Consider the following 23,829-nt stretch of genomic DNA (forward strand, 5'->3'; position numbering starts at 1 on the left):
ACGAACCCAGCAGCGATACACGTAAGGTGTATACATAGGTATTAGACGAATCGTCGGTGTGGGTGTAATCGAATCTTTGTAGCAAAAGGGAGTGACGGTGTTAATTACCGGTCAATTATGAACTAATATCCAACTCAGTAAGTTACCCGTGCTGAGAAAACAAGCGGGAATTCTCGTCAAACGAAATCAGCTATCCACCCCACGTCCCGATGTACGTGTAACATATTATATGCGGGCACTTGACATCGCGCGCTAATATTCTCTCGATGTTATTTTATTTTATTTTTTTTTTTTGTCGTTATTACCGTATACGTGAAAAACAATCAGATTCACAGAGAATTGAAATTGAACAAAAAATAAAAAAAAAAAATAGACGGAAATGAATTTGCGCAACATCGTATGAGGGATGAACCGGATACGTGTACGTACGCTATTGTTAATTGAAAATTGTTTGAAAGTTGTGACGCTCGAATCGCGATTTAACCACGTTGCGTCACGTCGATTCGATTCACCGAATAATCCCGGGAATTGAATTAACGATTATGCAATCATGATCGCGAGCATGTGCTCGTTGTTTATGTATTTTGTATCGCTCACTTGTAAAATGCGTGTTGGCGAACGTGAAATTTTTGTTTATTCTAAAGTGTTTCGTCGTTTTGTTTGTTTCAGCTTGTTCTCCGATTTACGAAGCTTGGCAGGAACGACTCTGATGAATCTTCTCGCCGCCCTATTTATGGTTCAATTATTGTTCATCATAGGGGTCGGAGGCGTGCAGGTAATGAAATCAGTAATTTTGTTGCCGCTCGTTTCTTTCTTTTTTTTTTTTTTTCAATGCTTTTCACCTTGATTAGACTCGATTTTCGACTCCTTCGCGCACCCCGTGTTTCGTCTAATGAATTTCGCTTTCGGCAAACTCCGAGATGAAAATTTCAGGATCGATTCTTCGTCGCCTTGATCAAAGTTTCATTCTTGAAATTACATTTCTGTTGAAAAAATTGAAGAAAAAAAGAAAATTTCCTTTGCTACTTCGCTACATTTTTCAGTGCTATTACCTGTGGTAATTTTATGTGAAACGTAGAAACGCACCTGATCCCGTTCCTTGCATCCGATGAGGGAGACATCCAACCGAAACTATTCACAAAGAAAAATGACCAAAAGTCATTTTTGTCGACGAAAAAATAAATCAATTCGCACATTTTTATTTCCATTTTATTTTTCTCTTCTTCTTCCGACGTACGTACGTACGTGTAGGTAAAGTCGCCGGTTTCCATCCGTCGAAGTTTCCTTTATCCCGACGATCAAAAGCACGGCGAGTATAAAAGAATGAAGAAAATAGCGAAAAAGGACAAACTCCTTCGAGATTTTCCATGAATTTTATCCAACGAAAACGCAGTTCTTTCTGCACTTCGGAAATTTTCTTATTTCTTCAAATTTTCACTGTAGAATATGCGGAGGTGAAACTCCGCTTTCTTCCTTCTCACCGCGTGATTGATCATCCGGAATTGCAATATCAAAACTCGGATCGTCGATTAATTTATTTCATAATTTATTTACATTACGATCGCTTGTTAAAATTTCCGTCTGCTTTGGATCCTCTGTGATGTTGCGCGACTACATGAGACCAATATACACAGTACCGCAAAATCCGTTAACTCTCCCTCACCTCCTCCCTCCTCCCTCCCCCCCGCCGGCTGCATTGTTTTATAGACCTCGGCTTCGTTTCGTTGGCTCGTTGTCAGTTTGGCGAAAGGTCTAGGCGGGGAGGGCCTGGCGAAGGTGGTTTGTGTCGGTGGTGGTTGGAAAGTTACGACGGTAGAATTCTCTTTACGTTCAACACCCCGACGATATCCCCCGCACGAGGAGGTACGGGTAAGCTCGTATGCAAAGCTCTGTGTTACTAGGTGTGGATAATACGACCCTAATATCTCGCCGCTCCGCAAATTGCTAACACTTTTCTTTTCACGGCCGAACTCCTTTTTTCTTTCTTTCTTTCTTTTTTCTTTCGTCTCCATTTTTTTTTTTTTTTTGTTTTTTTCTTTCTATTTAATTTTATTTCGTTTTCTTTTGAAGGGACTTTATTAAGGCCTCGCGGAAGGAAGGAAACGGAGGAAGAAAAGACCGGGTGAAAGGGGTGGAACGAAATAATTATACGATTATACCTACTGCGCCTCCAGGTTAATGGCGGAAAGAAGAATTCATTATTTTACTAAATAACGATGAAGGAAGAAAAGTAGGTCTCACGTCGCGCAGTCGAAACTTATACACCCACCCCCCACGCTGCAAACGTACGGATCGAAAATTGTTGCGCTGGTTTCTCCGCATTTTATTGTCCCTTATCACCGCTGTTACTACCGCTGCCACATTATTTCTGTTCTTCATTCTTCGACATCACGCAATTTCATTCCAAGAGTTAATCGTACGCGCGTTACGTACTTCGTAGCTCAACGAAGTAGGAGGGGAAAAGGTGAAAGAAAATGGAGAGAGTGAAAAAACGCGGGGTAATTGAAAATCGAATATTCAAATTTCTTTGGTAAAATTCGTTGCGGAAACACGTACGTGATGCGCAACGCGGTCTCTCTTCTATTTATACCGTTGGGGGGCGGGGGGGCTCGGGGTAACTTATTTTGCCTTGATAATACAGCTGGAGCGACAGCGGCGGCAGTTTTCACGTAGTTTACAGATTTTCGGATTGTTTCCATTAAGAAAGTTTAACCGTGAAGAGACGTGGAACGGGTCGATTCAATTTTTAAACGTATATACAAGTACCTAGATCGAGTTACAGAAGTAGGTGCTATCTTCGAAAGCTTTTTTCTTTTTTTTTCCTCTTCGTACGAGGCTTTTTTCCAACCAAAAACGAGAAGGAAACCGAAAAAAAAAAGTGATCGTTCTTTCGAAAATGGAAAAAAAAAAAGATTATTGCACATTTGTTTCTCGCATTTTTTTTTTTTTTCTTTCAAATTACACAAAATGCCGTGTACAATGGACACTGTGTAATGCGGGTTCGCTGAATTTATTTATACAACTAACGCACATCGGTACGTATATAAACGTCCGTATGATGTACGGTTGAAATAGGTTCGTATGTATATATACCGACAATATATTACATCGTATGTATAGTTATGCGAAAAGCGGTTTACATGGTAATTCGGTGTATCTGAAAAGGCGATAAGCAGTCACATGTACACACCTATGTACGTACGTACGAACATATACGCATACATGTATACATACGTACGTATCCCACAGGTTCGGAATTTCTTCCCCCTATAAAATATCGCGCGTCGTCGTAGCTCGGGTTATGTATAGTAAATACATATACAAATTTATACACATACGTATTATCCGATTTTCTTGTACGTGGGGCAGCTGTTATTCGTAACAACCGAATACCTGCGGATGTGAGATATTCCCACCCCTTGAAACAAAAAAACAAAAAATAATAAAATAACGGAAGATAGAAAGAAGGGAAAATTTCTGACCACACAAGCTGCTCCCTTCGAAATTTCTCACCGCATTAAAAGTGAAACGACGGACTCAAAAATGCAGGTAATCAATTTTTTCAAAAAGCGTCACGAAGAAAACGAATTAACCTTCATTTTGGTTTTTTTATAAAATTCTCTACGATTTTTTTCGGCCTGCAGGGTACGTATTTTTGAATATGCCCATTTTTCGTAGAAAATAATCCACAAAGGTCGAGCTTTGATTATCAAAAAAAAAGTGAAATAGAACGAATAAAAAAAGTAGCATTTCTGAATAAGTCATCGTGCGGTGGACACGAACGCGGAGCTTTTCAAAACTGCCCCTGTAATTTGCGAGATCCCTCTAATTCGTGCAACAGTAAACGAAACGTATGTGTTACATACGTGAGAATCCGCGTCCCCGGGGAACCCCTCCTCCTATCCCCCGGAAGTTAGGCTTTGAAACGCAATATGTTACACAGTCCCCGACACAACTCCCAATTTACCTGCGGTATAATTCGCTGTAAAACCCACGAGTCCGCGAGCTAACCGCGTCGCGTATATTTCCCTTCGAAATCGTGTAACCTACGGGATATGGTGGAAAATAAAATGGTAAAAAGTATTCGAGGGATGCAAGTTTGAGAACGTTGCGTTACAGCGCGACTTGAGTTACTCGCCCTCCCGTTCACCGCAAGTTTTCGAACCGCCACGTCTCCCCGAACACCTTACGCACATATATAACGTCGCGGATGATCGAACGATCGACTTTTCAACTTGTAAATCAATCGCTCACTCGGCGAATATGTTTAACGGATCGGGGGTAACAGCTTGTCCTGAGATATCGTTTCTACCTGATTTCCCCTTCCCCCCCCCCCCCCCCCCCTCCCCTGCAAGAAAACGATGGTGAAAACTGGTCGGAATCGATGCGCCGTTGGTAGCGAACGTTCGTTAAATATTGTCTGAAAAAATTTAAAGAACCATATTTTTCCGAACAATTTTCCCTCTCCGACGTCTCGCAATTAACTCTACGACCCGTCAGCGGCATTCGTACGCCGTGGAGTCCTCGTACAACCGAGGTAAGCTTTAATCATTTCTACACGTGTACAGCGAATGTTTCGCCAAACACTACGTACGGCACGTACCGCGATGTGGTGGATATTCGGAACGGATGGAGCAAAGCTTCAACGAGCGTAACGTAAACCATGGCATCCCGATCCTCCGGGTCGTACGCCCGCCATCAAAGACCGGGTCAAAGCTCCACGTATACGGGACGAGATGTGTTTCACCGCGGGGGTTCCCCCGTCCGACCGACTCTCCCAACTCCGTCGAAAATCCAAAGCGAAACCTTGCACCGAATCCCCTGCATCTCGTGAATATTCATTTCACCGCTAATCAAGCGACACACTATTTCCGAATCATTGTTCATTCGTTCGCTTCATTTCCATTTATAATTCACACGCCACGAACGGAGAAACGAAAAACTTTCCCGAGGGAAAATTTCGCACCTCCCCGTATCCACCTCGGATCGAGGAAGATCCTCGAGAAATCTCAACCACCCGTTCGATCTGAATTCGTTTCGGACACCACGTGTATTGTACACGTAAGGCGTACGAAGGGATGGAAAAATTTTGACGGACGATTCCGGTTGGCCAATCGAACTGCACGTTCGGTACAGTAGATGTACGTTACACGTACGTCTGCTATGAGTGGTTTTTGTTGTATTCCATTAAAGCGAGCATCGTCATTTGAGCTTTCCAGCTGGGAAAAGTTGGAGAATACGATATCGCGGGGGGAGACAGCAACGAGCCATCGAGCATCGAATGCGAGTAAACTACCGCCGTAAAGAACGACGAGTTGCGAACGATGGGGAATATGAAAATTGAGAATTTAACGCGTTTTAGGCTCGATTTTACCGATAGGAAGGAAACGAAGAAGAAAAAGAAGAAGAGCAAAAAAACACGGTGGCGCCTGGCCCGAACCAAACGTCACGGTAAGCGTCGTAAACTCCGTGTGTAGTTTTTAACGAGTTGAAAATGAAGTGGAATAAAAAAAAACAACGAAAAACAAAAAGGAAGCAAAGAAAATCCGCCGCGGGTGACGAGTCGACGACAACTCGAATTGAAAATGTTATACGAGTACCTTATAAGCCGACGTCTCGTCCGACCCCGCGTAACGACAACTACGACGTCGCGGACTACCCCGGAGCCTCTGTTCTCAAAAACCCCTACACAGTAGAAGCTTTTATCGCTTCGAATAAAAGCTGAACGTTTCGCTAACAGCTCTCAGCATCCGCTCGACTCGATATATATACATATATGTATATAAGTACCGACGTTCGTACGCGTGTGAAAAGGTACTCGCACACGCTGCAGATAAATATATATTTTTTTTCACGTTTTCTTCTTCGTTTATCTTCCACTCGGACGAAAAGAGAAACCGAGTCGATCTTCCATTTTCTTCGAGTTCTTCATCGTCCAACAGCGCTTTCGGGTTCGCCGGTAACGCGAGGATATCCGCGACATTTTTTCTGATCAAATTAGAGCGCGAAGATATTTGATTCATGGACGACGTAACGTTGGAAGGCTGGCTAACAAGTGACACGGTCGCTTCGTGTACGGGGTCGAGTGTTCGGTTCCACGGTGGAAAATTCGCGGGAGAAGAGGGAAGAGGAGAGAAGAAAAAAAAAAAAAAAAAAATCGTCCCCGTAACCCTCGGGATGTCCAGTATAACGCGGGGTGGCCCTTTAAGAGAAAACCCGGTCGTTTGTCGCCCTTATACGCTATATACCTTTGGCCGGTATAAGGTATACATATAATATCGGAGATCGAATATAAAATGGCAAATCGATAACCGGCCCCGGTTATACACCGTTATCCTTATATTTCGGATATTATCGTTTCGTATAGCGATATATTCAAGACGGAGTAGCTCCTCGCCGTCATATTATGAGATTTTCGGTAACTTTCATTTTTCAACCGTAGGTACGTACGTTAAAGGCTATACCGATATTTTTTCGGAATTGGAAATTTTCAAAGCTACGGTAACTTATCCGCAGATTCTGAAGCCTTTGTACGCCGGCGGGATTTCGCCGATGTATTTCCGCCGCGACGTAGAAGTAGCGTCAATAAAAATCTAAAACAGATCGGAAGTTCGATTTATCAGCGGATTTCCGAGGGGCTTATCGAGACCCTTACTCCGCGGTGTTACAAATGAGACGTTCGAACGTCAGAACGGAATTGTGGGGATTGTTGGGGACGTTTATATTTCGGGTGAATTCGCGAATTATATCTGACGTTATCTTTACTTTTTCGAAGCGAATATATTTTTGTACCCAGGATTTACTGCGCAGGTTTATTAGCTCGGTTGCATGCGATACACCTGTACACCCATCTCGGCAAATTACGTTATTTCACGGTCCGACAAACGTTCTCGGTGAGACGGAGAAAAATTTCTGGAAGGAGTTCATGAAAACGGAATAAATGCGGTTGGATGGAAATACCGTGTCGTCGGACAACGCTGACTTTCGAAATTCGCGTGTTGGCGGTGAAGGAAACGTAACGAAGAATAGTTGAAATTCTTGAAGACAACTCGCAGCTTCTCCGGTCAAGATTCTTTCGAAGAAAAATTGTTTCTTTAAAAACAAGAAGAAAAAAAAACCAAAAAACGTGCCTCACTGAAAACCTGAAAAGGGAAGATAATAAGCGAGAATAAAAACTACAAACGTAATCGAAGGAAACGAATGATTTAATCTTGACGTACGAAGGGATGGCGTGTAACGTTATCAATCTTGATTTCTCACAATGGCACTCAGAATCAGTCGGTTCAAGTTGATGTAACATCGTCTGGGTATTGAAATAATATAATCCATGCACCCATCCGTCTACCGCTGTAAAGTGGGCGGCTGTATACCCTCCTTATCTATTACATAACTGCGTCTGACGTTAATACATCTCGTCTAACAATGAGCATATCTTGAAAAGTAAAGTCTCGACGTTGTGCGGAAGGAGGAGGGTACCCACGCGCACAATGGTCTCCCGTCGCAATTTTCGTTCGTGGATACGATCGTAACGTACGCGTGATAAAATAAATTTTCATCAACAATATTTCGCGATCCATTGGCGATTCCTGAGGACCACCGATCCTTCTGTCGTCGTCGCGTTCGGACGGACGACGAGAGAAAAAAAAAAAAAAGAAAGGATCATCTCGGGCGACGTTGTCGTCGGATTTTCGTGAGTTTCGAGGAGCGACTCGCTTTCGAAAGGCGACGGTACGCGACGGAACGGAAATGATTTCGCGGTGACGGGATGTCTGGAAAAATTCGCTGGGTCTGGAGTCCCTGGAGATTCCTTCGCCCGTATCGGTCGTCTCCGCGCGAAACGTAGACCACGAAAGTGTAGGTGAGCGGATGGGATCATCGACGTCTGGCCGGAGGAAGGAAAGATGAATTTTTACCCCCACGGGGTTCGACATGCACACGATGCAGGACGACGCCGTTACTCGAAAAATGGAAAAAAGTGGAAGCGGAGGTCGATCCTTCCATTATCTCGCCGGTACACGACTATGAGAGTATAACGTCATTAATTACCCGGAAATTGTCCTAGCAAGGTCCAAGTTTCAGGCGGCGTTAAGATCAGCAGGAGCGACTTTGTCGGGTGCAGGCGACACTTGGCTAGTCCGCACCCTCCTCTGCATGAAAATCAGGGTTACGGGGTTATGTAAATATCGGTTTTACGACCCGCCCATATCCCGCTTACCCGAGAATATCTTTCCGTTAGAAAAAAATGAAGTGGAAAAGGTACGGGGGGGGGGGAAAAATTAAAACATTCTCGATGCTACGCAAAACGAGAATTTTATTACGCGCGGGTTCTGCACGACCCGTTTTTAAAAATCCATGCGAAATTATCCAAGGCGCGTTTTCTCCCCCCCGTCAGAATTTTTCGTACAATTTTTTCCTTTTTATTTACTTATGGTCGTTTTTTTGTCCCTCGTCTTTCTTCGAACCATCCCGAATGATTATTACGTATCCCGCGTATATACATGTAAGACAAAACGCTGATCCCTTTTTCTTCGTTCTTTTTACCTTTTCTTTTGACGTATTTCTTTTATCTTTTTTTCTCATTTTTTCCTCGTCTTCCTCCGACTACTACTGCATAAGTGAGTAGAAACTCTTAGCATCTTTCAATTTTTCAAACGAGACTCGAATTTTTTATAAACATATCACGGTGTACATATTGTATACAATATAGATATGCCGAAATACATATGTTCTTTTTTTCTTCCGTATCGATCGATTTATGAATAATTCAATTTCAACTGATTCAAATTCTGATCCGTCTCTTTTTTTTTTTTCACAACCTTCCCTCGCTCGAAACGATATGTAAAAGTGTTACCGATAGGCGTATACCTGTGTACCCACGTTTCTAGGGAAAATGAGCGAAGAAAAAATAAATAAAACGCAGCTACCTCCGATGGGCGCGTTACGCCGCGGAACTTTTTCTCCCATACAAACCGAGTATAAAATAAAAGCGCGCAGAGGGGGTTTGAAATCCAATATGTAGTGTGTAATGCAGTAATTTGTAGTCAAGTCAACAAAGCTTCTTCAACTTATTCTTATTCTCCTTCTTTTCGCGATCCCTCCAACGGTTTCAGGGTGAAAAGAAGAATCACCCTGATTTGTTAACGAAATTGAACAGACCGACCATTATTTAAAAGAAGGCGCGCATTTAATTCCCCGGCGTGAACTGCGATTTTATCTTCCTCTGTATACGGCGCAGTTAAATTCCTACCGTCTTATCCGGAGCTTTCGCGTCGAGTGGAACTAAAAATATCATCGATTTTCCTCCACCATTTTCTTCGTTTATCTGGCGAACCTTGTTTCGACGAAATTTCACGAATACGTAATAATTTTGCAACTGTAAATGATGAAATAAATAAGAATAATAACAACAACAACAACAACAATTTAATGATTACGAATCCAACTACCCACACATCCTTCCTACATACGGTCGGTAGTAATAAAAGATTTTATCTGCAAACATCATGTTTGTTACAGTGAATGAAATCGTAAATTTCACACAACCAACGTACGCTGCAACGTACACATGTCTGTTTATATTATAGCTTCACGTATTCAGCTGTAAAAATTTTCTGTGTAAAATACAAATATGGTTCGGGTTCAAGACTGTAGGCAGATCAATTCAAAAATGATGATTATCATTGTTCTGATCTACGTAAAGAAGAGAAAAAAATCACTTGCGATTTTGACACCCTGATGAAATCGTAGAAAAATTCGAGCAATCTTCGAGTCACGATAAAAATTGCCCAAGTCCAATAGCACGCGATTTGAATGAGACCTTTCTATGACAAAAGAAAAAACGAAAGAAGGAAGGGGAAAAAAAAGTGATCGTCGTCAGAAAGCTTCGCGAACAGATGTCTACCTCTATGACGCCTGTGTATTTTCACTTTGAAAAAGAATCCTTCTAAGATTCATCGGGCAGATTGCAACGGAGGATGAGACGAGCGCCGCAGCTCCGTACTCGGATGATTCCTATCCGCCGTCGTTCGCCTCAGAAATAGGTTCGAATGAATGGGGGATCCTTCCAAGATATCCGCGATCGGAAGGTTTCGTGCAAAAGAAAAAAACAAAAAAAAATTCGATTCCTCACCTGCATAGATACACGGATTCGTATGCCTTATATATATATATATATATCGCCTACTTTCGAAAGAAATGCATTCAATTTCTATAGACAGTTCTATGAATTTTGTAGATGTACCGTCCGTATCTACACACTCCGTCGAAACGAATGATCGTCTTCTGCTCCTCGGTGGTTTGTTTTTATTTTTATTTTTTTTTTTTTTTCGGAGCGTACGTAAATACTCGATATTTTTTTTGCTTTTCTCAAGATGTTATTCACCTTCGCTCCGGGTAGAAAGCGAGGCGCGATGCATCGTTCGATCCAGAAGTTTCTTCGACTCGGAGTGGTACGTAGAGCACGGGGGATAGGGACGCGAAAGGAAGGAGGAGAGGGGAAAAAGGCGCTCCGAAAAGAAAGGGTAACTCCGGGAGTCTATTGGCAAACGTTCAAATCGAAATCCCGACGCGAGAAACGCGGACTTTGCCGATTCGGTTTATGTATCGGATGGTAGAAAATGAATTCGTAGATACACCTTCTTCACCTCTGCGAACATACTGTAATAATGCTCCGGTTCAGCCTCCGGGGGCCTTCGGATGTTTTCTGTGGGAAAATTTCACCGGGAAAATAGCGGAGAGTTCGGATCCTCTCTCTACTCTTCATAATCGAACTTCGTTTCACGAAGGAGTACAAGGTTAGAAGAATGGGTTTTCAAAGAGATTTAGAAAACAGATTTTCTTTTTAATAATCGTAGCGCAATTTTCCACGTATTTTTTTTTTTTTCTTTTTTCCTTACGTTCTTTTCGTTTGTTTATAAGTTTTCATTTCGCCGGTGCAACGCGTTGCTTTTTTCTCAATTAGTATGTTAAACCCGCGAAGCCGTTGTTTCGCGGACGGGGATCTCCAGCTGTGCGGTCCGAGCAGAATAACGTCGCGAGAGTTTTATAATTGAAACTAGTTTGTCCTTCCACGTTCGCAAATTAAATTACGTATAACTTTTCTCCTTATTTTCTACACGCGCGCTTTCTATCATTCTCACGTTTTCAGAATCCGCGGATATCGGGCATATCGCCGTTCGAGATATGCGATGATGATCTTTGTGAGTGAAAAATATTTCGTTTTACGAACAAATCAAAATGGCGATTCTTTTTTTCTTGCTTTTTTGCCTTACGCTGCAGTCTTTTCTTCGAGACAATTTTACGCCACGAATTTTGTCTGAAACACTTTTATAATTAACATGCCTCGCCTTCGACTCGTATCACGCTAATTGGGTAATTATCGCATACCGTGATCCCAAATTTTTCAACTCGCGGCGAGAATTACGGTTCGTCGTTACACGTGTTCTCTGCACCTCCACGCGAAACGGCTCCTCGAATCGCCTGGGGAGAAAAAAGCGAAACACGTCGAAATTCCATCGATTTTTTGAAAATTAAAACGCGAGCTCGCGATGCATCCCGAGTCGAAATTTTCTACCACTTGTTAGGAGGAATTGGAATTTCGAGGAATTGCACAGCGGATCCGCGATGACGCGCGTGGATCGCAACGCGACGACGATAAACATGATGCATCGGAATCGCGGTTGCGTATAACATTACGTTTACATAGGTGCGGACGGATACGTTACCCTATGGGTGCATCTGGAGCTTGACTGGGTATACGAATCAGCGTACCCGCACCACCGGGTATATTTGTCGCGAGAAGCTTCGACCCGTAGGCAGGGTCTTCCGTAACTCGATATCGAAGTAACGTGGAGCAATTAGCCCCGGTATCGGGCGATCGAAGCTCAGTTCCAGTTCATCGAAAACGATTTGTGTGCGCGCGTGTGTGTGTGCGTGTGTACCGTATATAAGCACGAGATTACATCGAATGAGTTTTTGATTACCGAATGTTCGCAACAACGATGTAGGGGGTGTGTATAGTATACTTACACGTATAGTATACGCGATGGTAAATTCCGAGATAATTGACATCGCGACGGAATGACTCGCGCCGTAATTTGCATTCGCGACGTCGAAATTCTCCCCCTACCGCGCGCCGTGACGTCGTCGCGTCGATATCGCGATAATTATAACGAAGCGTAGTGAAAATTTCAGCGAATATTGAACGCGGGCGATACAACAAGTCAGCGACGGAGGTGCCGTGCTGCACGTCGGCGGGTGTCTACTTCGATCGGCCATCGGGGCCGACTTTCGTAAGTAAAACGATACCGTTGATCCTCGTTCGCGCGAAATTTCATCATCGCTAACGTGGACCGAATCGTTCGCTAAAATCCGCGGGAGCAATTTTCTAGTTTTCTCTTTCATCGACAATATACATCCCGCAGCGAAAACCGTATACGTTACACGTCGAGGATAACGAGATAGGGAATAAACTAAAAACAGGAGTAAAACGAAAAATCATTTTTATGAAAGACGAGAAGATCCCTTTTCACAACCTCATCTCACGTGTCCATCATTTTACGAAACTATTCTCACGTTTCAGCGAAGGTCGCTTTCCGCCCAGACCTTGTTACATGTGCCAACCTATATAGGTATACGGATAGTTTATTACCGGGAGGGGGGGGGTCGTACGTTTTATCCAACGGTTCGAAGATACGAAGCGGGAAGAAAATGAAAATTCTCTACCGAGGTAATAACGTTCGAATCGCGACGATTATCATCGTTTGTTTTTCCTACCTTTGTTTATTTCCGTCGCGATGAAAATTTTTTTCACCTCCGTCATTTCGGACTTGGGAGTATTGTAGTAAATTTGGGGAAAACATCGTCGCTGGGAAAGTGAGAGATATCGGGGCGACGGGAGCAGGGGAAATCGAGGGAAGGGGCGAACGGAGATCCGCCATGAATACCTATGTTTTTTCCTCTGAGAACTTCTGACCCTGCACCGTCTCGTAACCAAGGAATTTTTATATTCCTTGGGTCACGTGGAACTTCGCCGTGACGACTCCGCGGCAGCTCATATTCAAAAATGTGTGGGTGTCGAGGGAAAGTTGTGAAACGAGGTTGGAATTCAACGAAATATACGTGCGCATATCCGCACTACGCCTATATCCATCTATATAGTATATATATTATACATGGGGTGCCGAGAATTTCCCCCAACGAATGTACACGCTGTACAGCGCGTAGATATATACCTATATATATTGTATGTAATACATGGCAATTGTGGAGTTTCAAGAATTTAAACGACTTCTCCTTGATAACGACGCGCGGACCTCGAACGCCAGAAGGACGGAAGTCGGCGAGGTGTTAAAAAATCCCTATGAAAAATAATATCCGAACAAATTTCGGGTGTTCTTGCGTAGTGAACACCTTGTACTGATAAGGAATACCTTTTCACGCTGCACGACTCTTGAATTGGAGTGAATTCAACCCCCCGAAAATAATACCATTTTTTTTTTTCGCTTCTCATCGCCCATCTTCGTTTAAATCCCGAAGTTTTCTCTTCTCTCTCCCGGCTGTAGTGTAGCCGAAAAATTATTGACTATCGTGTCCGATAAGGTTCGTGATAATCTACATTGAGTTGCGGAAAAATGACCATATATACATACGTATACTGCGGTGAAACGAATATTTCAAAAATATGATAAAGTTACCGTCCCAAGGGAGGAAAGTATATTCGCATTAATTTTCATCATACTTTTCTTTTCTGTTTTTCTTTTTTCTTTTTTCTTTTTTTTTACTTTTTTACCAAGTTTCATTTTGTTTGCGCAATGTTATTAACTCCAATTCCCAAAGAGAATTGACGCTGACTTTCGAACGACCCGAAAGTTGGTTCAGAAATTGTAGTCTATCACAAAACACGTCGCACATTACCTACAGTAGGTGTACGGGAATTATCAGTCGAAAAACTTGTTATGAAAATCGTGAACTTTTTCATATTCCAAAAGCTATTTATATACATCAATCTTTCAACCTGTGCCGTGATTCGCCAAAAAATGAAAAAGAACAAACTAAAAATTGGAAAAAATATATTTTCCCCTGCAGTTGCAGCGAAACGATTCCTTGAATTTCTTCGCAAAAATAGATCACGAAGAACAAACGATATAAATAAATAGATAAAATCGATATAGAAACGTTCGTCCCCGCTTGTCTCTGTAAAATGTTTCAGGATTCGATATCGCGGAAGCGGTATCGCAAATAACCGTGGAAATGAAAACGGTGTACCTACAAGGTGGAGGAGATTTGAAAATTTCTAAGAACAATATTGGCCTCGATTCGTCCGATCGACGCACGAGCATAACGGCTCGGAAAATTTTTAACCCCATATAATTTAACGCCTCGTAAAGAAAAGAGGAAACGAGAAGGGGGTAAAAACAGCCAACTTCGTGCACAAAACGTATACGTGTGCAGTATATACCTGATACTTGTACATAATTTATACACAGGAAAACGAACGAAGAGAGAGAGAGAGAGAGGGTGGGGGAGGGAAAAAGGGTGAAGGAAGAGGGGAGAAAAAAAAAAAATCTTATACAAAGCCGCAGAAGTGAGAAAATGAAAAATTGGATTAATTAACTCGTGGAAAGAACGTGCTAATTTGTAAACATCTGCATACTTTGCAACGAAGGTTTTTAATTAGTCAACTCTCACCGCTCCTTTTTCTTTTCTGTCATCTTTTCACCTCTCCCGCTGCCAAATGCCAAGACCGCGCTTACAATCTCTGACGTTTCCTTCATTTTTCCCCCTTTTTCTATCTCGAATTTTCACGCTTTATCACCCCAAGTACTTCCACGTTGGAACTGTAACCGATGGCCGTCGATATCGGTATGTAACGAAAAAAATCTGCAAGGGATTTGAATCTCTGAGTCGTCTATACGATTCCTGGTACGAAAATCGATTTCTTTGAGTTTTTTTTTTCTGTTTTTCTGCTTGTTTTTATTTTTTTTCTATTTTTTGTTTTTCTTTAATTTTTTTATTTTTCAATCTCGCGAGTCTGGCGAGACTTCGTTTGAAGCGCAGGTACGAGATGAGAGTTCATGATGTACACGGTATATGTACGTACAAACCCTATCGCCCATTAGTTTGCGTTGCAGGGTGGCGGAAGTAACGAGCTTCTGACAGCCCTTCACTCCGCATGTGCTGCACCACGTCCGGATGCGTCGGTCCGCGCGGTGAGGTACTGCACGCTTCAGCCTTAATTCTTGGCATTAATCAACGCGAATCGCAGAAATGAGATAACACCGGGGGTTAAATTAGAGGGGGTTAGATAGTCCCTTTCGTATTAAAAGCAATGAAAAATATTGGCGTGTTGAAAATTGTGAAGGGAAAATCTAGTTCGCGTCTACCTTCCTACGGCTTTTCATTTCCGGGATACGAGAAGAGAATGAAAAAGAGAGAAAAAAAAAAAAAAAAGGATGAAATCTCGTATCCCTTTCGTACGAAGGTAAAATTCCCTCCGAAAGGCTATACCTGCAAGACTTTATTTCGCCATTAGACTCGTGAATCACAAAACACTCGAAAGGTTCCCCGCAGGATTAAATCTCTGGGAGAAAAGCCCCGAGGATCCGATAAGCCGATTCGATGGCTGATGCGGAATCGAGGCTGCATCCGAACACGTGGTACGTCAACGGAAGAAAATCACATTTTTCAGTCTCACGAAAACGTCGGATGTCCATTTGACATTCGCACGTTATTTTTACCAACGGATGAAGTAGAAAAGTCAAGTTTCGTTTACGATTTTCGTATCCGCTAAATATTGCGATGAAAATATATTCCGGGACTTTCTCCAACAGTATCAACACGTAGGGTGTACTTCATTCGAAACTCACACTCGTTTTTCTTAATTTATTTCTTTCCTTTTTTTTGATTCCCTTTTTTCGCCAATTTTTTCCTCTACTTTTACGACGAATCGCGAACGTCATGTACGCTTCGGGTTTTTTTTCTCCCTTTCTTTGTTCTCTGCTGTATTTTATCTCGCAGAAAGAATTTTTACTATACCCACATCGAGTTACAGCCTCCGGGGGTTTCGATCCCGTCAATAAATGTCTTGTGTAGAAATATCTTATTTTTTTGTCGTTGTTGTTGCTGCTGTTATTGTTATTATTATTATTATCGTTATTCAACGGTTCTTTGTCGTACAGTAAAACTTTACCACATCCCTCGACGTACATACGTATATTATTACATCGCTGCGACGCGTTAATGAATTTTTTATCAATTTTTGCCAACCGAATCAATGAACATGCAAATTGCGAATGGTTCGTAAAGTTTTCCTCCCCGAGATCGAGGGGGTGAGCGAAAAAGGAGCAAGACGACTTTTTCGCATTTTGCAGGACGAAAGCTCTGGAGAATTGTGAAAATAAAAGCGTCGCCGACGTAAGCGGAAATATAGTTTGAATTCGATTTATTTTTCACGTATCTAAACGTATAAGCCAAGCTCGCATTTCTTCTACCCCCGCAGTACACGATACGCGAAGTGTACAGGTACAGGTATATCGGTTTTCGAAGCACGTGTAACACGTGTCTCGCGTCACGGGTACATCGGCGGTTACCCTCCGCTACGAGGCGATCGTCTCACTTATTTATTTATTTTCTTTCTTCTCCCCCCATTTTAGCGGCGAATCGCACAACACACGCGCTAACAATAATTTCACGTTCTCTCGCGCGGTCAACACGGCGACTTCTCCGGGCGCGGGGAAGAAAATAGGGAAAAACGGAGAGCTCGGAAAAAATGAAAAGTCACGTTATCGCGATTGATTCATCTCATTCCCCTCGGAAGAGAAGATCGGCGGCGTCGACCCGACCGGCGTCGACCTGGGAAAATAGAAATTGGAAGCCGTTCGTTTCCTTCGTTGAGAAGATCGCGAGTAACGCGGATGGAAGTAACCACGAGCGGGTGGTGGTAGAATTTTGGAAATACAAATGGCGCGTAGCCGGGACTCACGGTTTGCCGAATCTCGTCACGCCTCGGTAAAAAATAATTTCCGTAACGTGACTACGAGCGAAATAGTCGCGGACGGACTCGTACCTACGCGGGAGTCGGGAGCATTCGCTCCGAAAATTATCTCGCAATAAAATATGGGAGCTTTCGTGATTCCCCATCGCGTGGTCGAAGCGGTTGGGAAGAACCGCGTGTAATGCTCGGCGAATATAGCAACAACAAAAAAAAAAACGCTCGTTTAACTCGCGATACTCTCCTCCCCCGAGACCCGCGGAAAATCGTTCCTTTCGCTGTTGGATATTTCGAGCAAAAAACGAAGCGGGGCATCGGCCGTCCCGTTGGCTCGAACGTCGGAAGACGACGTACGTTTCACGTACTCATATTTCATCGTTTGCAAGCGACGAGCGGATGACTGCGAACAATTTTTCAGCCGGCGGAAATCGATTCTCCCTATTATTCTTCGTCCAGTCACGGCAGCGATCTTTTAAACCTCTTTAGAGCAAAAATTTCCGACGAACGACGCGACTTTCAACGGCCTAATCGACGAGTCGATGGAAAATTGAGCCGAGAATTTTTTAACGTCGCGCGGATATTTTCTTCAACGAATGACGCGTCCAGGTGTATTCTTCGAGAGAAAAGTTCGGTCTCCGGGGAGGCGACGCGTACCTTGAAAAGTCGTCGGAAAATGGCGACGCGACGCTCGAGACATGCACGGTCGCTTTTCGAGCCTCTTTGTATACTTGAACTCGGTTTTTCCACAAGCTCTAAGTTATGAACGGCGAAACGTCTCGGTTGGTTTGCAAAGTCGTCCGTTCGCCCGACGTGTATTACACGTATTGTACACATCACGCCACGACCCCCAGCAGATATTAAAGCCCTCGCGATTCTCGCTTTGTTACAGGATGCGGAATTGTGCATATCCCTCGGTCTGAGCCTGCAGTACATAAGGGTATGCGTCGTTTGTTGGCTGGCGGCTATGTGCCACCACCTTTACGCCACCGTGGCTTCCATACCATCCCGAGACGAGCCACCGGCGTACGTCAAGTACAGCTTATTCGCGTGGGGATCGCCGCTGTTGAGTCTCGGTGGTGCCACGATGATACAGAGTCAAGAATCCGGTGACCTATGGAACATCGCGGACCTGACGCCCTTCAACTGCTGGTGAGGGAAAATTAGTGAAAAAAACAAACGATCTCTCGAACCTTCGAAAAACAGGGACGAATCATCCCCCGTCAGATCGCAACACCATTTCCGTTGTCGCAGTCTATTCGGATTTTTCCCATTCGAAATATTCGAAGCGTCTAATTGAAGGGTGTCTCTCCCCTGACACGGTACCGCAGACTGCGATCGGTTCGATCGGTAACGCGTACGAAAATTGTAACGGACAGCGGCTAATCAAGGACCGATAGAAATACGAGTCGTAATTGAAAAAGATTCGAGGCAGCGATTCGATCCAATCTTTGGAACGACCGACGTAAAAAGGACGCGTCGACTTTAAAGTTAGCAAATAATAATCGCGACTAATTGCCGTAGGCTTCGGTCGATCGAGTCGAAGTTAAAAGTTTCGGAGATTAAAGATGAGATTTTGTCACTACCGTAATCCCATCGGATTCAACGGAGCGGTTAGAAATACCCCGGAGAGAAAGTTTTCAGAAAGTGTAGCGCAGTCGTGTACTCGGTGGGGAGGTCTATAAAATTTTTGGAAAGGTTCGTTTCGGCGAAAGTGCGCTTTTAAAAGCGTGAGAAAAAGTTCGCAGAGATGAAGAAACAAGGAGCAAAAAAAAAAAAAAGAGAGAAGAGCCCTCGACACTTTCCGATCGAAGACGGAGTTACTTCTTTTTTTTTTTTTTTTTAACGTTCGCATCGGACTCGCGAATCGGTGTCGATTGTATAAAATGTCGGAATAGATAAAATATCGAGATCCTTTTCTGAGAAGGATAAAATAGAACCGCAACGGTATGAATTGGAAAATCTTTTTGCGGGAAATGACAAATGAGGATTTTATGAAAAAGCGTAACCAGTAGAGGAGCTGCAGCCCCAACAAAGTCTGACTTTTCTTTACCTCTTCCTCTCCGTTCTCTCATTCTATCTCGAGAAACTTCAACTCTGAGTGGAATTAAACCGACTTCCTGCCGAGAGATTAAGTGTTCGACTCACAATCAGCCAATGGGTATTAGGTACGGATATGGTGCGGAGTTCGAACGAAATGAAAATTAAAGACAAATATAGAATTCCGCGGCTTTTGACTCCGACGATTCCGTATAACTGTACGGAAACAGAGAGCCGATAGCGACGTGGCTCTGCGTGAATTGCGCGCTTCCAATTTCGTTACTTCTTAGGCTCTGATTGGAGAATTCATGTCTCATTTTTCATTCCCACGGTCGCAGGTAGCATCAGCTGTGGTATTCGCGAAATTCCAGAAATTTATTGAAAAAATTATCGTTAACCACGTCGACTTTTTGTGGGGAAAAATGTTTTCATATTCTTTACGTAAATACGAGGGGAGGGATAAAAAAAAGTAATTACACGCCCCATCGTGATCCGAAAGCGCCCTTCTCGCGTACGATATGACGCGGAGGGGGGTAAAAATGGTGGGAAAAAAAGAAAAAAAAAAAAGGAGAAGACAAAGGAGTACGACAAAACATCTTCGAACCCTCTGCCCCGTATTATGTCCTCTATTGGACGAGCGACCCCACCTGGCGCGGCGCTATTCGAGGTTCATTCGTCCGCTCTCATTTCCTTTTTTCACTTCTTAGGTTTTTAGGTAAAAAGGCTACGGTCTACACCTACGGCATACCCGTCATTCTGCTTCTTCTACTCTCTGGATTTTATCTCCTGAAGGCAGCCATTGTTGCAAGGTGAGTCGCCCTACTTCTGCGCTATCAATCTTCGAGATGAGTCTAAAAGAAAGAGAATACAGTTCTGGCGAACCATCTTCTACCGAAAAAAATAATCACTAAAATCGCTCGTTCTTCATCGGGTAGTTTCTATTTCTATTCGTCCCGTTAATTTTCACGCTCTTCGAATTCCGCGGTATTTGATCACCTTTTTTCTCCCTCTTAGTCCGTTTGATTCATTTCTATTTTTCTCTCGTTTAAAAGGTACACTTGCAGTATGCAGCTGGAGATAAAACAGCGTGAAAAAATGAAAAAACGAAGGACCCTACAGTTGGTCCTGTTTCTGAAGGTCTGTTTGACCGTCGGTTTGGTAGCCGGCTGTGGGGTTGCGGCAAGAGTATGGGAAAATCCATTTTTATGGGCGATGTTTTGTACGGGGCATTCGTTGCAGGTAAACTTTATACTCTCGTAGGTTTAGAATTTCGATCGCTAAATTTCATCATAATTTTAAAATCAGGACGTGCAGGGAACGAGAAAAAGAAAAAAAAAACAAAAAAAACCACACACACAACAAAAACCAAAAGAAAACGGAATCCGAGTAAACTTTGAAAAAATCCCCGCGTGGTTCTCGTGTTTTCAAGTAGAATGTAATTAAATTGAATTTAGGTGGATTTAATAAGATTCGCGGGGCTTGGCTGTATAAATTGAAAGCTGCAGCGAAGTAACGGGGATAGCAGCGGCAGCGGCGGCAGCAGCAGCAGCAGCAACATCATCAACACGCTGAGCACCTACGGAGACAAACTTGCGGTTTATCTGGCTCTCTAACTTTTCGAAGCTTTTCTTACCTTTCCACGAGCTTTTCCAGGGCATAACCCACTTCTGAAAGCTTCCACTACCTACTTCTCTAATTACTTGAATTGTTGTACCAGGGATTAGCCGTCGCCCTGTTTGTCGCCTGCAACTGCAGAGTTCTAAAAGTATACTCCAGACGAGCGCACAAACAACCCAAACAACAGGTAATTCCAAAGTGTTTCGCTTCCATGTAGCTCATTTATTTCGAATCTGACCGATACGCCCGTAACGAATAGCCCGTGAATTTTTAACGATCCTTCGCTGTCTCCGCAAAATTCTTTCGATTCTTCTCGATGAAGAAGAAAAACTTCACCGCCTTGGGGATTGTTCTTGTATGATTTTGTTTTTTTCACAGATCGCCAAATCATCGAGTATGCAGCTTTTGGCACCACCACCAGATCCCGTCTAGAATGCCAACTAATATTTTCAACGACCAAAAATTCGCTCGCTTTAACCAGCGCGTTTGACAGAAAAAAAAAAAATAGAAAGAGAGAGAAATAAATGGATAAAGAAAACGAACTGAAAAAGCAAAAAAAAAAACAGAATAGAGAGAAGCGTTTTTATCCCGTCAGATACAAAATTCCAATATCAAAAGTATACCTACATGTGATCGTCACCCACCCCTCTCATATTTTTTCACTATAATCTGTGTTGTTATATTTTGTTATAAAAATTAGTGTGAAAGACTTTGCTCGTATTGCATACTTTTGCGAATCTGCACGGAAGTAGCTGTTTTTTTTTCTTCGTTTGTAACAAGAACAAAAGGAAGGAGAGCAAGAGAAGTAAATCCAGTAAAATCGACGACTGCGGTCAATAATATATGTTCGAAATACGTATGCATACGAAAATGTGAAGTTTATCTCTCAACCGCCGTATAGGTGGTTGAGTTTACCGGCGAGAAAAGGAAAGGAAAATAGAAAACGGAGATGAAATGGAGGATTTTAGCCCCTAGTACGTTTCAGCGCGCGTATAATAGAGTAAATATTACAACATATATAGTAATAATACTATATTATTTAAGGTATAAGAAAGCTTCGTACGAGACGTTGTAAATATGAGAGAAGGTACACTTCGATAGAAATAAAGTGAACGGGGAAAAATTTGAAAGAAAAAAAAAAGAGCAAAATTTATCAAATAAATGGAAAGAATGAGGGAAGAAAAACCGATGAAAATTTAATGAGAACGTCATTCCGATAGGCTTACATATCAATGTAAAATATTGAATATAGCGAGGCGAAAAAACTGAACACATAATATGTTTATTCCAACTTTATAAATTTCACGGTGAAATCGAGAAGTCTTCGTTCGGGTTGTCGATATCCAGGGGGTAACGAAACGGCGTTTCAGCGGCGTCTGGATTCGACCGGTGACCCGACAATTACGACTCCGAATCACAGCGTGAAAACAACAACATTACGTTGACGATAGCGAGTGTGAGAAAAATAAAGAACATACCTCCGAGTGGATTGCGGATTTATTTATTTCGATAAATCGATCACTTTCGCTCTACCCGAACGCATATAGATCGTATTACTGTGTGAAAAAGGAAGAAAAAAGAAACCAACAACCAACCCACCAAAAGAAATGAACAAAAGAAACCTGCATATCAAAATCAGCTTGTTAAAAATTCGCAATTAGGTACTCCGTAAGTTTTGGCAAGAAAATTAATCTCCCGAAAATAACGCGCGAGAGCATTCGTACATTCCGTATGTATAATTATCACCGTTCGTTTGCATATTAGGTGTGTACATACATCGTGGGTACCGCATAGCGTATACACTTATGTACGTATCTGATAATTTTCTGCTCGCATGTAAATACCAATGGAAGTAAATACCTACGTCCGCTTCGCATAACAGCATCCCATCGAATGATTATGCTGTGCTTTTGCATTACGTTCTACGAAATCCGTACGGATAGGTAAACCGTAGATATTATTTGATAAACCAACGCAAATAACAGACGAACCTCAACACCGGCGACTATGCAGTTGTTTGCCCCTTATTGTTAGTTGCATTCGCACGATACGATCGGATGATACGTTCGCACAATATGGTCTATAATTTTAATATTCGATACCTTAGCGTCGCTTGTTTTTGCTTATTTTCGTTAGAAAATGAAAGAAGACATTTCAAGCTATGTATTTCGTCGAACAAAGCAGATTAATACAGAAAATTCTAACTAGATAACTCAACAAATTTTCTTCGATTATATTTATACCTGATGTACCGATAGAAAAAAATATTCCGTGAAAACCGCTCGGAAAACATGTAATATACAGGCAGATAATATAGTACGTTGTTATCTCTTATGTCTATACGACATGGATCGTGAATAAAAATTAAGATATATATATATATATGTATGACGTTGATATACAAGTTTGTTTTTGTGTCACACTGAATTGGATTTTTTTTTGTTTTTTCTCTTTTAATTCATTTTGAGAAGAAAAATCTTCAGATGAGAAGCAGGAAATTGAAAATTACGAGTCAAAATGCTGTCAAATCTAATGTATATTATAGATTCGACAATAATACTATGTACCACCGTGAAAATTTGTGTGCGAATACATACCTCATTCGTAATACATAAAATGCACCGATGTTATTATTATTACCATTATAAATTCAATGATTAATAAATATTTTGAAAGTTACTCCTTGTGGATGATGATAATTTTATTATGTGGTATATATATATGTACTCCAAAGTTCCCACCGGCTGCGGATTTATACGAACTTCAATTGCGAGTTTCCATAAGTTTCTTTTTCAAATTAAGTTATGCGATCCACATTTCCTCCTTATCCATACCACATAGGTATCAGGTGTATAAATAAACGTATCTATGTAGTTGGATGTATAAGTATAATTAGTATTACAGAAGTTAGCTATGGAATTGGATTATTCAACTGTATCCATACATACAGGTATATGTCTAGGTAAACGTGTGTGCACCGTATGAAACAATAGCAAACTGCTCTAATTATGTACCAACTAAGTTTTCGTATAAACACATACCGCATGATGACGATAAACCAATCACTCAGCGTCAAATACACGAATGTATGCACATGATATACAGTGTGTACGTACATTGTACACGTACGTCTATCGGATTTGATCTGATCTAATTTTCTTTTCATTCACTTCAGACGAAATTTG

The 23,829-nt window shown here is 42.2% G+C and overlaps 1 protein-coding gene across 3 annotated transcripts in view; it reads left to right on the top strand.

Moving 5' to 3' along the window:
- LOC105686992 (latrophilin-like protein LAT-2) overlaps positions 1-21,136 on the top strand; it is a 53,593-nt gene extending 32,457 nt beyond the window's left edge. For all 3 annotated transcript variants that reach the window (XM_048656373.1, XM_048656360.1, XM_012402291.3), the window contains exons 3-8: positions 670-775; positions 17,880-18,139; positions 19,735-19,836; positions 20,080-20,266; positions 20,745-20,831; positions 21,023-21,136. In XM_048656373.1, coding sequence (XP_048512330.1) covers positions 670-775; positions 17,880-18,139; positions 19,735-19,836; positions 20,080-20,266; positions 20,745-20,831; positions 21,023-21,076 — 796 coding nt within the window. In that variant the 3' untranslated portion in view covers positions 21,077-21,136. The remainder of the gene's footprint in view (positions 1-669; positions 776-17,879; positions 18,140-19,734; positions 19,837-20,079; positions 20,267-20,744; positions 20,832-21,022) is intronic.
- Positions 21,137-23,829: the final 2,693 nt, after the last annotated feature.

The sequence above is a fragment of the Athalia rosae genome, chromosome 1 (genome assembly GCF_917208135.1).
Source record: "Athalia rosae chromosome 1, iyAthRosa1.1, whole genome shotgun sequence".
Classification (NCBI taxonomy): domain Eukaryota; kingdom Metazoa; phylum Arthropoda; class Insecta; order Hymenoptera; family Athaliidae; genus Athalia; species Athalia rosae.